At 36.6% G+C, this 16,829-nt stretch overlaps 1 protein-coding gene across 1 annotated transcript; it reads left to right on the top strand.

Annotated features, from left to right (window-relative positions):
- The first annotated feature begins 6,570 nt into the window (after nucleotides 1-6,570).
- Nucleotides 6,571-11,922, top strand: LOC112321952 (natural killer cells antigen CD94-like). The gene is made up of 6 exons (XM_024579563.3): nucleotides 6,571-6,746; nucleotides 7,846-7,938; nucleotides 8,082-8,144; nucleotides 9,582-9,733; nucleotides 10,559-10,662; nucleotides 11,485-11,922. Exons 1-6 carry the CDS (start codon nucleotides 6,740-6,742, stop codon nucleotides 11,603-11,605), a joined length of 540 nt encoding a protein of 179 aa, XP_024435331.3. The 5' UTR covers nucleotides 6,571-6,739; the 3' UTR covers nucleotides 11,606-11,922.
- The last annotated feature ends 4,907 nt before the right edge of the window (nucleotides 11,923-16,829 follow it).

The raw sequence follows: 16,829 nt of genomic DNA, 5'->3' as shown, positions 1-16,829 counted from the left end.
TGGGACGGTCATACCCACACAGTCTCATTGAAATTCAGATAACTCGAGTTGGGAACTTTAATTACTTAGGAAGGCTGTATGGCTTAAAACATTCAAATCCTGGCCTCTCCTAAGATAAGTGCAGGTTGGTGGTGATTTATACTCCATACCTAAATGTGAAAAAATATAGTAAAGAAAATAGGGAAGTAAGTCATGTGATTATTCCCTCACTCTACTTTTGCAGCATGTGGATAAATGGCTGAGTGTGACAGCATCTATCCACTTTATTTAAAGTGCAAGGTGCCCAGAGTCGCACAGGTAAAAGTAAACAAACAAATCTGTGTCCTGGGGGCTGCAAGGGTAGGGTTTTAGTTCCTGTGTTTGTTCCCAGCCAGGGTGTTAGGAACTCCCTCCCATCTTTGTTCTGGGTCAGACACTCAGCAACCGATTCTGGGACGATGGTTCTGCTTTTCCCCATAATTTAAGTTTCTCTAGTTTGACTGCTCTTCTGCTTTTTCTGCATTCAAGCTAAGCACACGTTTCATAGAATCGCACTACAAGAAAGGTGTCAGGGTCTGAAATTTAAGACAAGAAATCAAAGGAAAGAATACTTTATCTCTACCCAGGTTACCACAATAGGCTCAGTGAAGGAAAGGATGAGTGTTCTTGTGTCATGCAAATTTTAACTTCTGCTGACTTGTAAGCTGGTGGATGTACACACACACACACACACACACACACTATCACTATTTCATTACCCTGTAGAGTGCAGAAGATGGAGAAAGTCATGAAATCAAAACCATTATATTTGTGAGAAACAACTTATTTAACTGTTTTCTAAAAAAATTCAATACATATATGACTAAAATCAAAAGTTCTTTCATTGAAACAAATCATACTAATTACTCTACCACTAGGAGGCAGTGAAATGCATCAGTGTATTTTATCTTAGTTTAACAAACATTATATAAATAAATTTTAAACCGTTCACATTGGTAACGATTGCATTTCTCTTAATAAAAAGAAAAATTATTTTTAAAAAATTTCTGATTTTATTAAACTTAATATGAACCTCCTGCTTTGAAACCATGCTTCACGCAGTGATTACTTCCAGATTTTCCCCAAAGAAACATAATCTATGCCCTGGATACTTTCGTTCAGCATTTTTTAACTTTTCCTCTTGAGCGTTTTTTGCTTGTGCTTCTCAGTAACGGATTCACTCACTTGTCCTTTATTTCCTGACCAATCCAGAAAACATGTTCCCTAAATGTTGGGTTGTCCCAAAAGTTTGTTTGTTTTTTTCCATGGCACTTAGCTGTCTTTAAATTCATTCAAAACAATTTTCCTAGATTGTATTGTAACAGCTGTCTTATCAGCATGAATTTTAAAAATCCTTATCAAAATCGGTGAATTTTTGTGTAGCTATTTTAATGTTGAAGATGGAACATTATCAGCTTTCTTTTAATATTGAAGATGGAACAACATTTTCGGCATGTTATGCTTTATTATTTCAAGAAAGGCAAAACACAACTGAAATGCAAAAAAATAAGTTGTGCAGTGTATGGAGAAGGTGCTGTGACTGATTGAACATGTCAAAAGTAGTTTGTGAAGTTTCGTGGTGGACAATGCTTCGCAGTTGGGTAGACCAGCTGAAACTGACAGAGATCAAATCAGGACATTAATTTACAACAATCAGCCTTATAATACACAGTAGATAGCTGCCATACACAAAATATCCAAATAAATAAAGTTATTGGTGAAAGTGAAAAATGTGTCTTTTATGTTATGGAAAAAATTAAGCGACTTTTTGGCCAACATAATATCATGTATCATATATTATAAAACTTGCTTTTATATTAGTGTTGCACATGTATCTTAAGAAACTCAGATCAATACTCTTATTTTGCATTTAATGGTATATTTTAAACACTGAAAATACAATTGAGGTAAATATCACTTTATTTCACCATTTTATCTCGTGATGGGCCAGTGCAGAGTAACAAACCCCTTTATTTATATTTTACGGTGTAAGGGCAATGTGACCACCCAACCAAAACCATTTTACTCTTGAGTAAAGTGAGATATAAAAGCAATGCAATGAAGTTACATGGTAATAGATGCAGAATATAAGAACAGTGTATCGAAACATTTGAAGTCTAAAATAAATTATAAATTTATTTATTTAAATTTAATTTTTACTTTTGCATAATTGTCTATTTTTTGCCAAAGGAAAACATGCGTATGCTTTAAAAAACTATAACACAGAAACACTTATTCTGAAAATCAACAGTTCTTTCTCCTACTTGTCCTCACCCTGGTTGGTTCCAAAAGACAACCGATTCTCATTCTGGGTTTTCTATTTTTATCAGCTTTCTTTGGAAAAGAATAGAGAGGTGTTTTATTATTTTTCAACCAAGGATAAATCTTGGATTTCTTTTGTCTAACTAAACCAAGGTTCAGAAATAGTCTTTTCTACCTAATCACAGGGTTCCAGCCCATTTTTAATTTACTAATTATTATTATTATTACTGTTTTCCTGAGCACTTACAAAGATTATTGGATATTGCAGGAAACAGTTGTCTGAGGGTGTTAAACACAATGGATGGCGTCTCTTCATAAGGAAAATCATCTCCAGTTAATGGCAGGAAGAGTTAGAATGTGCCTGGACAACAGGAAGTATACAACCCTCGCTCACAGAGGGTGAGTGTTTTCAGATGCTTACACACTCCCCCTTATGACTCAAGACATTACTGAAGGGACATGTGGATTTGAGTGTTACCCGAGGGTCACCCAATGCATTCCCTTTTCTCACAGCATGTTTTTCATCAGAGGCCTGAGTCCCGCCACTTGGGTCTCTCTTTTTTACCTTTCACCATCCTCCACCATTTCACCATTAGCTTCCTCTCCTTCCCCCCATGTCAGGAAAGCTTTCTGAAGTCTTAGAAAAAAAGAAACGCTTTTTTTCATACATTTCTTTTTTTCTAACACGCATCCCTAAAGAGTCTCCGCATATTAGAGAGGCAAAAGTAGCGGCGACATTTATATATCAGATCTTGAGGTTCACTGATGTGAGGGCAGCTAATCTTTTAGCAGATCTGGAGGGAGAAGATCTAGAAGGTTCCAGGCACAAGGATGCAGAACTCTGCCTGGTACCACGGAAATTCCCAGGGACATGAGAGGGGCCATGGCAACTCTGCTGCAAGTGAAGAGTGTGCCTGATGTTTCTCATGACCTACGTGAAGGGCAGTTACCGATTCATCAAGACAGTAACACCAAGGATTGGGACATTAGATCAGACTCACAAGCATTCTCAGAGACTTTACTCAGCATCCATCCACCTTTACTAGTAATTTCAGAGGTACCTGGGAAGTAAAGACACAGCAGTGAGACGTCCAGGCCTGCAGATCCCCAGGTCCTTCTTTCCACCCTAGGCCACACTCTGGTCCAGACCAACAGAACACCATCTGAGCTCTCTAACGGGAGGTTGTGACTGCATCACAATACATAAAAGCTGGTGATTTGGTCATCGTACATCTCTATTTCAAACTCAGATGTGACATTTTCCAGGAAGTTGTACTCTATAAACCCATCGATTTTAGTCCTATCTTTTGTTTTAGCCACGAATAGTTTTAGATATTCTAATATATCCTCTTAAAATATTCAGTAGATAAGGATTTTGACAAGCAGAACCCACCCGTGTTTGCTAGCACTTTTGTTATTAACTTGTTTACAGAAGAATTTGTCAGTCCAGATTCCTTCTTGCTTTCTTTTTTCTTTCTCAGAGAGTCTTCCCTCTCCCTTATGAGGAAAATAAGTTGCACCCTGATGCTCACAATTTTATTTTCACTTAGGGAATGCACGCATTTACAAAACAGTGAGATCAAAATAAATTTCTCATTTGGATTTATTAGCTTGTATACTACTACTATGTTTTGTAATATTTTAGTTAGAAATTGCTAGGCAGAGAAAAAAACCTCACTTTTAAGGGGTCATTAGTTTATATTCCCTAGCTTCTTTTTTTGTTCTGAATGATGTACTTATAGAATCATTACTTGCTTTGCACAAAGGGCAATAGTAAATTACTGTGGAGGAAAAGCGTGGTCGCCTCCAATGGCCACCGGGGGAGAGGATTGCCTGCAAACAGAGATGCGTCTTCTGGAAGGACACCTAACTTCTCAAAAACAAACACATCATTGAATCTCAACATTTCAGTGACATTTTAGTCGGGGTTCTATCTGCATCATACCTTTAGTTTGGTTTTGAGTGCAAAATTATTTTGGATGAGCAAGGAATAAAGGTCGGAAAAGGTGTTAATACAGGAGAGGGCAGGCAGAACACAATAAAGGTTGATCTCTAAGTGAAGCTACTAGAAGAGAAATTAACACCATTGACTGATTCTGGGAAACGGGACAAACCTCAGCGTTCAGAATTGCCTTTTTAAGGACTGGCAGTGCTTGGCTACGCCAAATCCTGAGGTGCTTGGCTATACCAAATCCTGAGACTCGTTGGTTAAAGCCCACCCAGGTGATAATTCCTCATTACTTCTCACAGCCATGTGTGCGATCAAGAGGGCTTTCAGCAGTTCTAGGAGAAAAGAGCCTGCAGATGCAGAGTTTTGGGTACTGGTTGGCCAGAGTTCACAAATACAGTGAGGGATGTCGGTGGGGCAATAAGAACCACTGCTCCACGTGCGGATAAGCGATAGAGGCCCTGGCGCAAGAGCAATTCAGCTACCCACATACAAGAAGGAATCACAGAATCAACCAGGGCTGGCAGTTCAGAAAGAATTGAAGGCAGCATTTTTATATACATCTTTTGTGCGAGTGTGTAGGTGTGTGTGTTCAGCTGTTTTTGTGAATTGAACCTCAGATTCTTGAATTGAACACAACTTTGAGGAATTTTTATTTCTAAGTAAGTGAACTAAGGTGAAAAAAGAAGACAATGTTTTAGGTAAATCTCACCAAACATGGTTCTGAAAACTTGGAACAACTTCCAAACGAAGGTCATCCTGTGAATGTGGAAAGTGTAGGAATAACGCCTACTAGACATTGTGTCACAAATTTGTATGATCTCAAAACTAAATCTGAAAGCAAAATCTTAAACTTCTATTTACTTAAGGTGATTTTTCACGGGGCAAGAAAAGCAAAATTATGCCGTTTTTGCTAGTTCATCTTTGTCCAAAATTAGAACTAAAAATGAATAGACTCCAAGTGGGAATAGGATCATTGATACGTCACCCTTTTCAACGTGGGTTGGCCTGAAGTCTGGATGAATGAATTTTTTTGTTCACATTATCTGGTTGCAATTTAAATTTCATCAATTTTGGTGATTGAATTAAAGCATCTACGCACACTCTGCATAAAAAGATAGAAAAATTTTAACTTCATGGAAACTGACAAATAAAATCACATTCCTTGTTTTCTGTTTTTGTTTTTCCCCTTTTTTTGGTTGGAAAGACTGTCTTCAACAAAAAAGTTCATGGATGGTAATATTAAAATGCTTAAACATAAATCATATAAAGAAGAAAAACTTATTTGAGAGTCTGCTTTATATGTGGATGAGTGGTAGATTATATTTCCAGATACTTAGTTACTTAATCAGCAGAGATCAAGGTCCCTACTCTTAAGGATTTTGTTCTGATTATCTGTTCCACATTGTAATTCCCTACTAATAAAGTTATTCTTCTGAGAACAAAAAAGTGTAAATGTAACTATCAGTATATTATCTAAATGAGATAGCACAGTAAAAATATAATGATTAATATACTAGTAAAAATAACGATAATATAGCAACTGACATCACGTTCAAAGGACTTGCAAGGAAAGGAACTCTGGACAATTCAGTGTTGGGAGCTTCTAAGGCTCACGTGAATGGGGCACCCTAGTGTGGGCAGAGACTACCAGAAGCAGTTTTAGAGCACAGGGGTATGTGCGTGTCTCTGTGTGTACATGGAACAGAATGGGAAGTCACTCTGGTTCTACATTTTTGATATTCGCCTTCCATAGCTGAATTAGTGAGGCAGGGATCAGAAGCATACAATGAGAGATGGAAATGAGAACCACTCTGTCTGTGCTAGAGAAAAGCAATCAAAATGAGAAGGCACAGACACAGAGGAATAAGCCTGATTGGAAATACATTGCATGTGTGCTTTGGAGACAGACAGTCTTGGACCTCACTGACCTTGGTCAAGTATTTAGCTCTGCCTTAGTTTTTTCTTCGGAAAAATGCATATATTTATATACCTTCATTTTTAAGCCATTTTTGAAATAAATAAGCTAATACATGCCAAGTGCTTTAATCTGTGAACAGCACAGGTCAGTTATAAATGTTTCTCATCATTAAAGAAGAAAACTTTTGTGAGGAATTTCATTATAGTAAATAAATTTAAGTTTGGGTTGACCACCTTTTTTCCCTATGTTCCAATGATTTTTAAGATGATTTTGATTTTCAAATGTGAAAAAAATACTTCCTCTCAGCTCTTTTTATGATAGGCAAAGTGTTTGCATTACACAAGCACAATTACACAAGTGAGTATTTCCTGTATTGTGGTTCCAGGGACATTTTCAAAGCTAGTGAGTTACTACCTCTTATTCATACTATACATCTGTGTCTCACCAATAGATGATTCAAGAACATCACTTAAATACACACTCAACTCTCAGATTCCTAGCCTCCTGCTCAATCCTGCAATCCGACGACGTTCTTCTCGAACAAGCAAGCATCCTGACGTAGCTGCATCAACACTGGAACAACATTTCTCATGGCAGGTATGTGAGATCCCGTCATAAAATAAAAATAGAAACAACAAGGGAAAGCTCTAAATCCTTAGTGGGGTCGGAATTTACCTGGTTAAATTATGAGCAACTTAATTCTAACATAGAGTAAATAGAGAATGGCAAATACTAATGACACAATGCTTACAAGTGCTATTTTAAAAATTTAACATTTATGTTGTGACATCCCAAACCCACCCAAATTAACAGCTTGACACACTGGACTGTTGTTAATGCCAATATTCTTTGGGAGTGTGCTAAAGTTAATGTGGAATTTCCTGATGTTAAATTGTTTGGGGGAAATGACTATAAGCAAGTAATTATGGGTATAAGAAATGTGGTGTGCTTGTACAAAAAATGGTTGCTTATATGATATACAATGTACTATGAAGTGAATCTAAGTCCCCACGGTATCGGCCGTGGAGTGGCTGGGGAACCTCTCCTCACACCAGGTTCAGACGTTCCTATGTCTCCTCATCCCTGGCAAACCTCTCCAAGTCCAGGAGACCCTGGTCTTTCTCCAAGCAGCAAATGCACTGAGATGAGCAGTGTTATTGTGACAACGATTGAATGTGTGAAAGATGGTCCGAGGCAAATTTTCACTTGATTTCAGACTTGGGTATTTACTAGTTTTGTTACTTTGAGAAAATAACATTATTAATGGCTTCTAAATTTTCTCATTTGCCTACTGAGAGTTAGACCATCTTTGATTTTTGTTGAGGAAATAAAAGTAATGTCTGTTATGTAAATCCTAAAACAGAACTTGGTCCCTATTAATATCTTCTTGGTCCAGATCTCTGCCGCTCATTTGCCAAATTTAACAAAAAATGTTAGATCCATCTTTCTGAGACAGAGCTAGTAAAGAACAAAAGTTATGGGTATTCTCTTGGAAGAATAACGTATCACCTAAAAACTTTAGTAGTGGGTGGAGTTCTAAATGGCACTCCTTCATTTTCCAATGTTTCGTTGGCGAGGTGGTTGTGTTGTCAAGCCAAAGAAATTTTTTGCATTTCCCTCCCTGGTTTCTGCTTTTAACAAATTCAGCTCCCGTGTTTGTTATTTAACTCCTGTCTCTACCTCTCTTTCTCTACAGCTTCTCGGACCACTCCGTGGAGGTTGATTTCTGGGATCTTAGGAGTAACAGCCCTTGTGTTGATGGCTACTTTGGGAATTTTGGTAAAAATGGGTACGTTTTTCTAGGCAAGTTTATATAAAGATAAAAACTGTGATAAAACCATTCAATATGAAAGGCTTCATTTTACTAATGTGTGACATTGTTATTTCACAAACCTGTATCTAATTAAGTAAATTTCTAATTATTTCTCATAGCATTTATTGAACCAGATAACCAGCCAACAGTGTCTTCAGCACCTACCACTGCACCCCAGAAAGGTGGGTTTCACACTTTGGAAAACCTTTGTGTTGGTAGAGGGTGAAAAAGTTTTCTTATTTTTCCCACACAGAAACATAATGGAACATTATACATGGTAATCCAAGTTTACCTACTAATTTTAGAGTAGACTCATGTCCTTGTTCTTTAATATAAGAATTTTTAAATTACAATGAATGCATATCATTTATATATTTAATTATAAGGAACATATTAACCTGAAATGACATGTTTTTCCTGTACCAGTGCTCATATTGAAGTAACAAATCAAAAAGAAATTATAGTCATACTATCGCCAACCGAACGATCTGCCTTTGTTTCCTCATAACATACTTTTATATCCCCTTAACTTTACTTCTATTTCTGTCATGACTAAGAATATAGTGCAGAAATTTATCAGGTAAGGCCAGTTCAAAGCCCAATTATTTGAGTGTTGTTTTCAAACACTCTCAAAGGTGTCTCACCATCTTCTGTGATTATACAGTAATTCATTTATATCGTGTGTGCATTTTTCCAGCTGTATTGAGATATAATTGGCATATAACAATTTGTCATTTAAAGTGTACGGTGTGTTAAAATATTTTACGATATGATTATGACTAATATTAGCTACCTGTTCCATCACCTCACATAACTATTTTTTTGATTTTCTTTTATGGTAAAAATACTGAAACCTATTCTTTTAGCAACTTACAAGTATAGAATAAAGTATTGTTGACTATCGACCCAGTACTATGCAGTAGATTATACGAATTTATTCATCTTCTAACTGGAGGATTTTAACCTATAGCCAACACCTCCGCATTTGCCCTCACCTCCCAGGCCCTGTAGCCAACTTCAGCACCATTCATTTGGCAAAGATCTGAATACCTACCATATGTCCTGACTTTTATCACTTAGGATAATAAATAGTCAAGACGCTATCACTCTTTACACTAAATGATCTAACTGTTTTATTGAACTTCATTCAGAAAATAAATAATCAAACATATACCATATTCTTTCTGACTCAGGAAATGTGCTAAAATACCTTTCTCCCTTAAATATCTCTTTCATCTAATTTACTCCTATTTACACAGCAAAACTCAACTTTGGGTCACTTTCTCAAAGGAGATCTTTCTAAATGCTCCTATCTTATACTCTACTCACGATGTTTTAATATATTGAATTTCTGTGTGTATTTTCCCAAGCTAGCATGATGTATAATTAATAGATGATTGGAAACGGTACAATTCTGACTCTATCTTCAGGATATAATCCCCATGAGGAAAAAGTTCAAGTCTGACCCAGTGACATTATTATCCCTGAGTTGTAGTGTATTATTAGATTTTAAATAATATTTTTTAAAAGAATCAATAGCAAATATTTTTGAATGAGTAAATAATATTGATTATATCAAATATACAATGCTATCAGACATACTTTATTTTTTCTCTTAGGCTCTGGCTGCTGTTCTTGCCAAGAAAAGTGGATTGGATACCAATGCAGCTGTTATTTCATTTCTAAAGATGCTAAAACTTGGGCGGAGAGCAAGAAATTCTGTGCTTCTCAAAATTCTAGTCTACTTCAGTTGCACAATGGAAATGAATTGGCAAGTATTCAATTCTCATTTTCTACATTCTCTTTGACCTAAGAAAATATACCATTTAAATGAACTGAATTCTTTGAATCAAGTCTTTAATCAGATAGTAACTAGATGGTTATATTTGAACTAATAACCTAATTTCCTAAACCTTGAAACAATCATTATAGAATCTACATAGAATTTCTCAAAGATTTATGTTATGAGTAAAAATCCAGATAGGTGCCAAATATAATATACAAGGGACTTTTTAGAGAGAAATCAAGGAAGGAATAATGAGTCATTATTTTCATTCAAAGATACAAGTAAACAACTTTATAATTTTTATTTCTACAATTGAATTTATAATTTATTTTGCAATCATATAGCTGTTGTCAACATACTGGGATGTTGTGTGACATAAATATGGATAATGTGATCATAAAATTACCCACCTCTTAAGGAAAAGTGGAAAACTTCTCTAGCTGCATGAAGAACCTGTGCTGAGTAGAGGATGAGTCGGTTAGATCCATGAAATTTATTCCTCAAGATCCTGCTGATCTGGGATCAGACTGGATCGTCGAGATCCTATGAAGAAAGTGTTCCAGGAAAACCATAATTCCCCCTATATCATTCATTCCTGCAAAAAGTAATATCTTTGTCTCCATAAATGAATGGATCTGATCAATGAAAAATTTGGAGCATGTGACTTTACCTCCTAACTAGAGCTTAAAAATTATTTCAGTTTGAGTGATTTAAAGGTTGAATCTTATGCTGGACACTGACTTTCTTAAAAGTGCATTATTTAAAGACTAGACTCAAATTAAGTAAACGTTTCTCTCTGTTTCTAAGCAGCGCTTTATGAGATCCAATCACTATTTTTACTGGATTGGACTGTCTTACAGTAAAGAACATGGTGCCTGGTTGTGGGAAAATGGCTCTGCTCTCATCCAAGATCAGTAAGTTTCTGGAAATCAAGGTCTTTTCAGTTCTTTGAGTTTGTTCTTAGATGTAACTAGAGAATGTAATTTATAGGGACACTGTAGCTATGATAACCTATCTAGAGCATGAGGATACAGAAACGAGAATAACACAAGTGAGTGACAATTTTAGCCCTGTCTGGAACATCCATGTATATGCTCAAGTGATACGAACTTAGTATGCTTGTGACCATTGAAGAAGTTTCGACATATAGTGGATTGTTGGGGGGGGGTTTGCCTTGGTCCAAGCCCTTGGCTGTGTTGTACATGTAGAGGGATGCTCACACATGCAGATGGTGTCCAGGGAAAACGGGGTAGCCATTGTTTTCTTTATTTTAGTGGAGCCCAATGTTCTAAGCACCTCTTCATGCTTTAAATATGTTGGGCTCATTTCTGTACACTAGTAATCTTAAAATCTCATTTTTATTCATTAACATGGTATTTGCAGCATCATCCATGACAAATCTTGTGCTCTGGTTTGTTTTTCTAGACTCAATTAATCCATACATCTTTAAACAAAGTAGAAGCAAAGTGTATCATTTATAAAACTCAATAATAACCATGCAAAATTTAAAAATTCATGGCCTCAGTGCTATTCATTGTTGAGGCAATAACTGAGTTTTTGTGCTGTTGTACTTGAAATCTTAAAAACTGTGGCTATTGAAAGAAAAAACTACCATGACTCAGTATGTGAATATGTCATTCAAATGCTTTAAAAAATTGTGTCACTTGATAAAAACACTATGCCTGAACATTCTCATTCCCTTTTCTGATATGATAATATGTTATTTTTCATTACAGACTTTCATTCACTAACCGACCAAATACAAGCAGCTGCATAGTTTATAGCCTGAGCGGAAGTGCTTTGGATGAACCCTGCACAAAACAAAACTCATATATCTGTAAACAACAGCTTATTTAGGTGTTGTTTAGGGCAGAAAGGGTGGGCAATGAAGGTCCAGTATTACTAAAAAGGATAAGTTTACCTCTTACATTACTACTAATTATCTACTTCTTGGATCTGTAAAATGTTTCACATTATCTTATCAAAAAATATTGATATATTTGAGAGCATGTATTTTACAACTGATAAAATTTGTGCACTTACATCTGAAGTTGTAAAGCATCAAGATAAAGAATTTCAAGAATATTTTGATTTAATGTACATGTTCAGGATTAAATGTAATATATTTTCATGCATGCTTTAAAATTTTTTTGCAGTAATTGAAATAAAACAATTTGCATCAAACAATGTATATTAAGATCATTTCAGACATTTGTGTGGTATACTAAATTGGGAATTCCAATCTCATTTTTATTTGTCTAGAAGTTAGTTCTTTTTGGCTATATATGCATCTATATATGTTAATTTAGAGCTGAAAGTGCTATATGACAATTTCCTTACATTTATCATCTGACTTCACAGGAGAACAGATTTGTGTCTTGTTGCTCCTGAGTTCTGTAGGACAATCAGAAGTCTTTGGCCAAATATGTTGTTCTGTGTGATTGCGTTCATGTTTTGCAAAGGATCCGAACCCTGGTCACACAAATTTATGATATCTATTTCTTTACACCACAGGCCTTTCTTGCCTTATACTTATCTGTCAGTAAAAATTCACATGTGCATTAAAAATTGTAATCGCTAATCGATCCTAAAACCCTTTTCTAAAAGTTTGTCAAAACCAAACAATTCCATTTTAGGGGGACATAGGAGAGAAGGAGAAGGAGCAGCCCATTTTATTGAGGGGTTTCTGAGTAAGTCAGAGAAGGGTGGGAACACAAGAAGATCCGCTGTTCTGACCTGAATGGGATTTTCCCCAACTTCAAAAGCCAATTTCTTTTTAAAAAAATGGTTGGATGTACATCTTAAGATATTTATATTAACATCTCTATTTGCTTACTAAAAATCATATTTTAATTAAATCATAATAATTGAAAACCCAAAGTTGATTAAACATTTTTAAATATTTTTTTTATAGATTAGAGAGACAGAGAGAAAGAGAGATCTCAATCTGTCATTCCACCCACTTATGCATTCATTTGTTGATTCTTGGATGTGCCCTGATTGCGGATCAAACCCGCAACTTTGGCATATTGGGCTGACACTCTAATCATCTGAACTACCAGGCCAGAGCTATTTAAAAATTTTTAAATTAAACTTATTGGGGTGACATTCGTTCATAGGATTATATAGATTTCAAGGGTACATGTCTATGACACATGATCTGTATGTTACATTGTGTACCCATCACCCGAAGTCAGACCACCTCGTGTCACCATGTATTGACCCCCTGTACCCTTTACTACTCTCCCACCCCTTCCCTCTGGTAACCACCATACTGTTGCCTGTGTCTATGAGTTTTTGTTTGTTTTTCTTGTTTGTGAATTTGTTGCTCTCAGTTTTATATCCCACATATGAGAAAAATCATGATTGTTAAATTTTTCTGATGACGTATTTCACTTAGCATGATATTCTCAAGGTCCATCCACGTTGTTGCACCACAGTTGATTTTCAATACATGAAAAGTCAGGAAGAGGAAAGAACTTCTCAAGTTTTAGTTTTCAAAATATGAATATAACCGGAGTACAAACTGAACTCTTACATTCTTGTGTGAAGGTTGATTTAGGAAAAAATGCACTTAAGTTATATTATGAGAAAACAGCACGGAATATAACGTCTTTCAAATGTTGGACTAAGCAAGCATGCATTATACTTTCTCATATTTGAAGTGTTTTGGTTTTTTGTTCATGTGATTTCAAAATAATACATTTAAAATTCAATTTCAAAAACAATGCAGATAAGCTTATAATGAAGATCAGTAGTTTGCTGCCCAGCCCTCCCTTTTCCCGTCCTCCTCCAATAAGGACACTTCCTCTGGGTTTCTTGTTTGTTTAGTTTTGTTTGTTTCTTTCTTGCTTAGAGTGTTTTTCTTTCCTGTAGTGAACCAAGGATGGTCTACTTTCACAAATTTTATTCAGGATGAATGTAAACTGTTTTTATTTAGCCTCCCCCAAATATAGGTTCAAATTATTACTTCTTATATCATCATCCTATGAAGCGTCTGGGCCCTAGGTGCCTTTTTCTCAGAACTCTTGAACTTTTATTATAGTTGCAGGAGAACTGAAGAAACAGAAGGTGCTAAATATGGTGAATGATGTCTAATTGCAGAGAGTAACCTATATTAAAAATTGTCCTCACCGAGAGAAGAAAATTCTTGTTGCCTCCCAAGTACCTCTCTGAGGTGTTTCAGCTTCCATGATATTTCAGAGTATTACGACGGAAAATTCTGGCTTGAACAAATGATACTCGTCACCCTTTCCATGTGTCTCTCTCACAGCATGGTCTTGTCATATTAGTCACTGTCAGGCCATGACCATCTGACCCATTTCACATATAATATTCTCCCATGCTTATCTGCATTCTGCTTTTGTTCCTCCTGAAAGTATCTCTATAGTCTTGGGGTATGAAAGACTTCTTGTATATAAAGTTCTTTTTACCAAGTATTTTTTTTTCTGACATAAAATTTCTGATTTATTCTCCAGGTAAAGACACATTATTTTTCTTCTCTTGCTGTGTGTTGTTTTGCTATGAAATGAACTAATGCATATTGAAGGATCTAGATGAGTGAATATTTTGTTGTTGAATAGAGAATTAAAGGGAGAAAGGAAGGAAATGTCAAAAAATCCCACCCAAAATGACAAATAAAATAATATTGCCAATAGTCAGTATATACTTCCTTAATTTTATTCTGTTTTTCTGAATGCATGTAGTATGTATTGTGTATTGGTGCATATAAATTAAATTAATTTAGAAACTTAAAACACATGTTTATTATCTCACAGTATCTTTGGATCAGGAACCCTGCATGGCTTAGCTGTAGCCTTTACTCAGGCTCCCATAAGGGGAGAGCCGGGGTCCGGGACAGTCTGCATTCTCATCTGAAACTCAGACTCCTCTTTCAAGCTGATGCAGTCTGTTTGCAGAATTTAGATCCTTGCGGTTGTAGGACTGAGACCCTCAGCTCTCAGACATTGCCCCTCCCCACAGGCAGTTACACTACAGCATCTTGTTTTTCTCAGGAACAGAAGGAGAGCATCTCTGACTTCGACTTTCTCTGTTCTCTAGAGTCTAAATGGTCATCTGAATTGAATAATTATCTCTTTATATACTACCCATAATAACATTTTTTGAATAACTGACAATGGACTGATTTGGAATCTTACTGTATTTTTTTCCCATTGCCATGTAGCCCACTTGCACCTTCCTACCTCCCCACAATCACCACACTGTTGTCCATAGGCATGAGTCCTTTTAGCTTTTTGCTTGGAATCTTTTTTAAATTATATTTTATTGATTATGCTATTACAGTTGTCCCAATTTTTCCCCCTTTGCTTCCCTACACCCAGTACCTCCCACTACCTCAGGCAATCCCCCCACCATTGTTCATGTCTATAGGTCATGCATATAAGTTCTTTGGCTACTTCATTTCCTATACTGGACTTTATATCCCCACAGCTATTCTGTAACTGCCTATTTATACTTCTTAATCCCCTCACCTTTTCACTCACTCTTTGACACCCACCTCCCATCCAGCAACCATCAAAATGCTCTCTGTACCCATGAGTCTGTCTCTGTTCTTTTTGTTTTCTTAGTTTGTTCTTCAGATTCAATTGTCGATATGTATATATTTAATGCCATCTTGTTATTCATAGTTTTGATCTTCTTCATTTTCTTAAAATAAGTCACTTTAACATTTCATATAATAATAGTGTGGTGATGATGAACTCCTTTAGTTTTTTCTTGTCTGGGAAGCTCTTTATCTGCCCTTTAATTCTAAGTGATAGCTTTGCTTGGTAGAGCAATCTTGGCTGTAGGCCCCTGCTTTTCATGACTTTGAATATTTCTCGCCAATCCCTTCTAGCCTGCAAGGTTGCCTTTGAGAAATCAGCTAACAGTCTTATGGGAATTCCCCTGTAGGTAACTGCTTTTCTCTTGCTGCTTTTAAAACTCCTTCTTTATCTTTAACCTTTGGCATTTTAATTATGATGTATCCTCATGTGGGCCTCTGAATCCATCTTGTTTGGGATCCTCTGTGCTTCCTAGACTTGCATGTCTATTTCCTTCACCAAATTAGGGAAGTTTCATTATTTTTTCAAATAGATTTTCAATTTCTTGCTCTTTCTCTTCTCCTTCTGGTATCCCTATGATGCAAATGTTGGAATGCTTGAAGTTGTCCCAGAGGCTGCTTGCACTGTCCTCATTTTTTTGATTCTTTTTTCTTCTTGTTATTCAGATTGGTTGTTATTTTCTTCATTATGTTCCAAATCATTACTTTGATTCTCAGCTTCATCCACTCTACTGTTGTTTCCCTGTAAATTGTCCTTTATTTCAATTAGTGTACATATAGTCTCTGACTGGACCCTTTTAATCCTGTTGACGTCCTCACTAAGTTTTTTGAGCATCTTTATAACCAGTGTTCTGAACTCTACACCTGAAAGATTGTTTATCTCCATTTCATTTAGTTCTTTTTCTGGAGTTTTGATGTGTTCTTTCATTAGGGCCATATTTCTTTGTCTACTCATTTTGACAGTCTCCTTGTGTTTGTTTCTATGTATTTGGTAGAGCTGCTATGACTCCCTGTCTTGGTAGCTTGGCCTAATGTAGTAGGTGTCCCGTAGGGTTCAATGGCAGAGCCTGCCCTATCATCCAAGCTGGGTTCTCGAGGGACATCCTTTGTGTGGTCTGAATACACCTTCCTCTTGTGGTTGAACCTTATTGCTATTAATAGGTCAACAGGAGGGATTTACCCATGCAAGTTAGTGGCAATGATTGGCTGTGACCCCTGACCACTTACCTCTGGCCTCTGTGGAGGATTACCTGTGCAGGGGCAGGCTGGTGGTGCTACAGAGCAGTCTATAGCTGTCCACTGGATTGCAGGCTCTGGGGTTTACCAGATGGTGCAGACTAAGGTCAGCCCCCACCTGTGTTCTGCCAAGGACCACCCTGCCTTAGCTATAAAGCAATCTGAGAAGCCCACTACTTGTGCTGGGCTTGAAGATTCCCAGGTGATGCCAAATGTGGATCTATGCTGGCTGCTGCTAGTGCCAGGCACGAGGGTTCACTGAGGCTGGCTGTTGTTTGTTTG

This window comes from Desmodus rotundus, chromosome 3 (genome assembly GCF_022682495.2).
Source record: "Desmodus rotundus isolate HL8 chromosome 3, HLdesRot8A.1, whole genome shotgun sequence".
Classification (NCBI taxonomy): Eukaryota; Metazoa; Chordata; class Mammalia; order Chiroptera; family Phyllostomidae; genus Desmodus; species Desmodus rotundus.
Note: the sequence above shows the minus strand (reverse complement) of the source record. Positions and strands in the feature narration are given on the sequence as shown.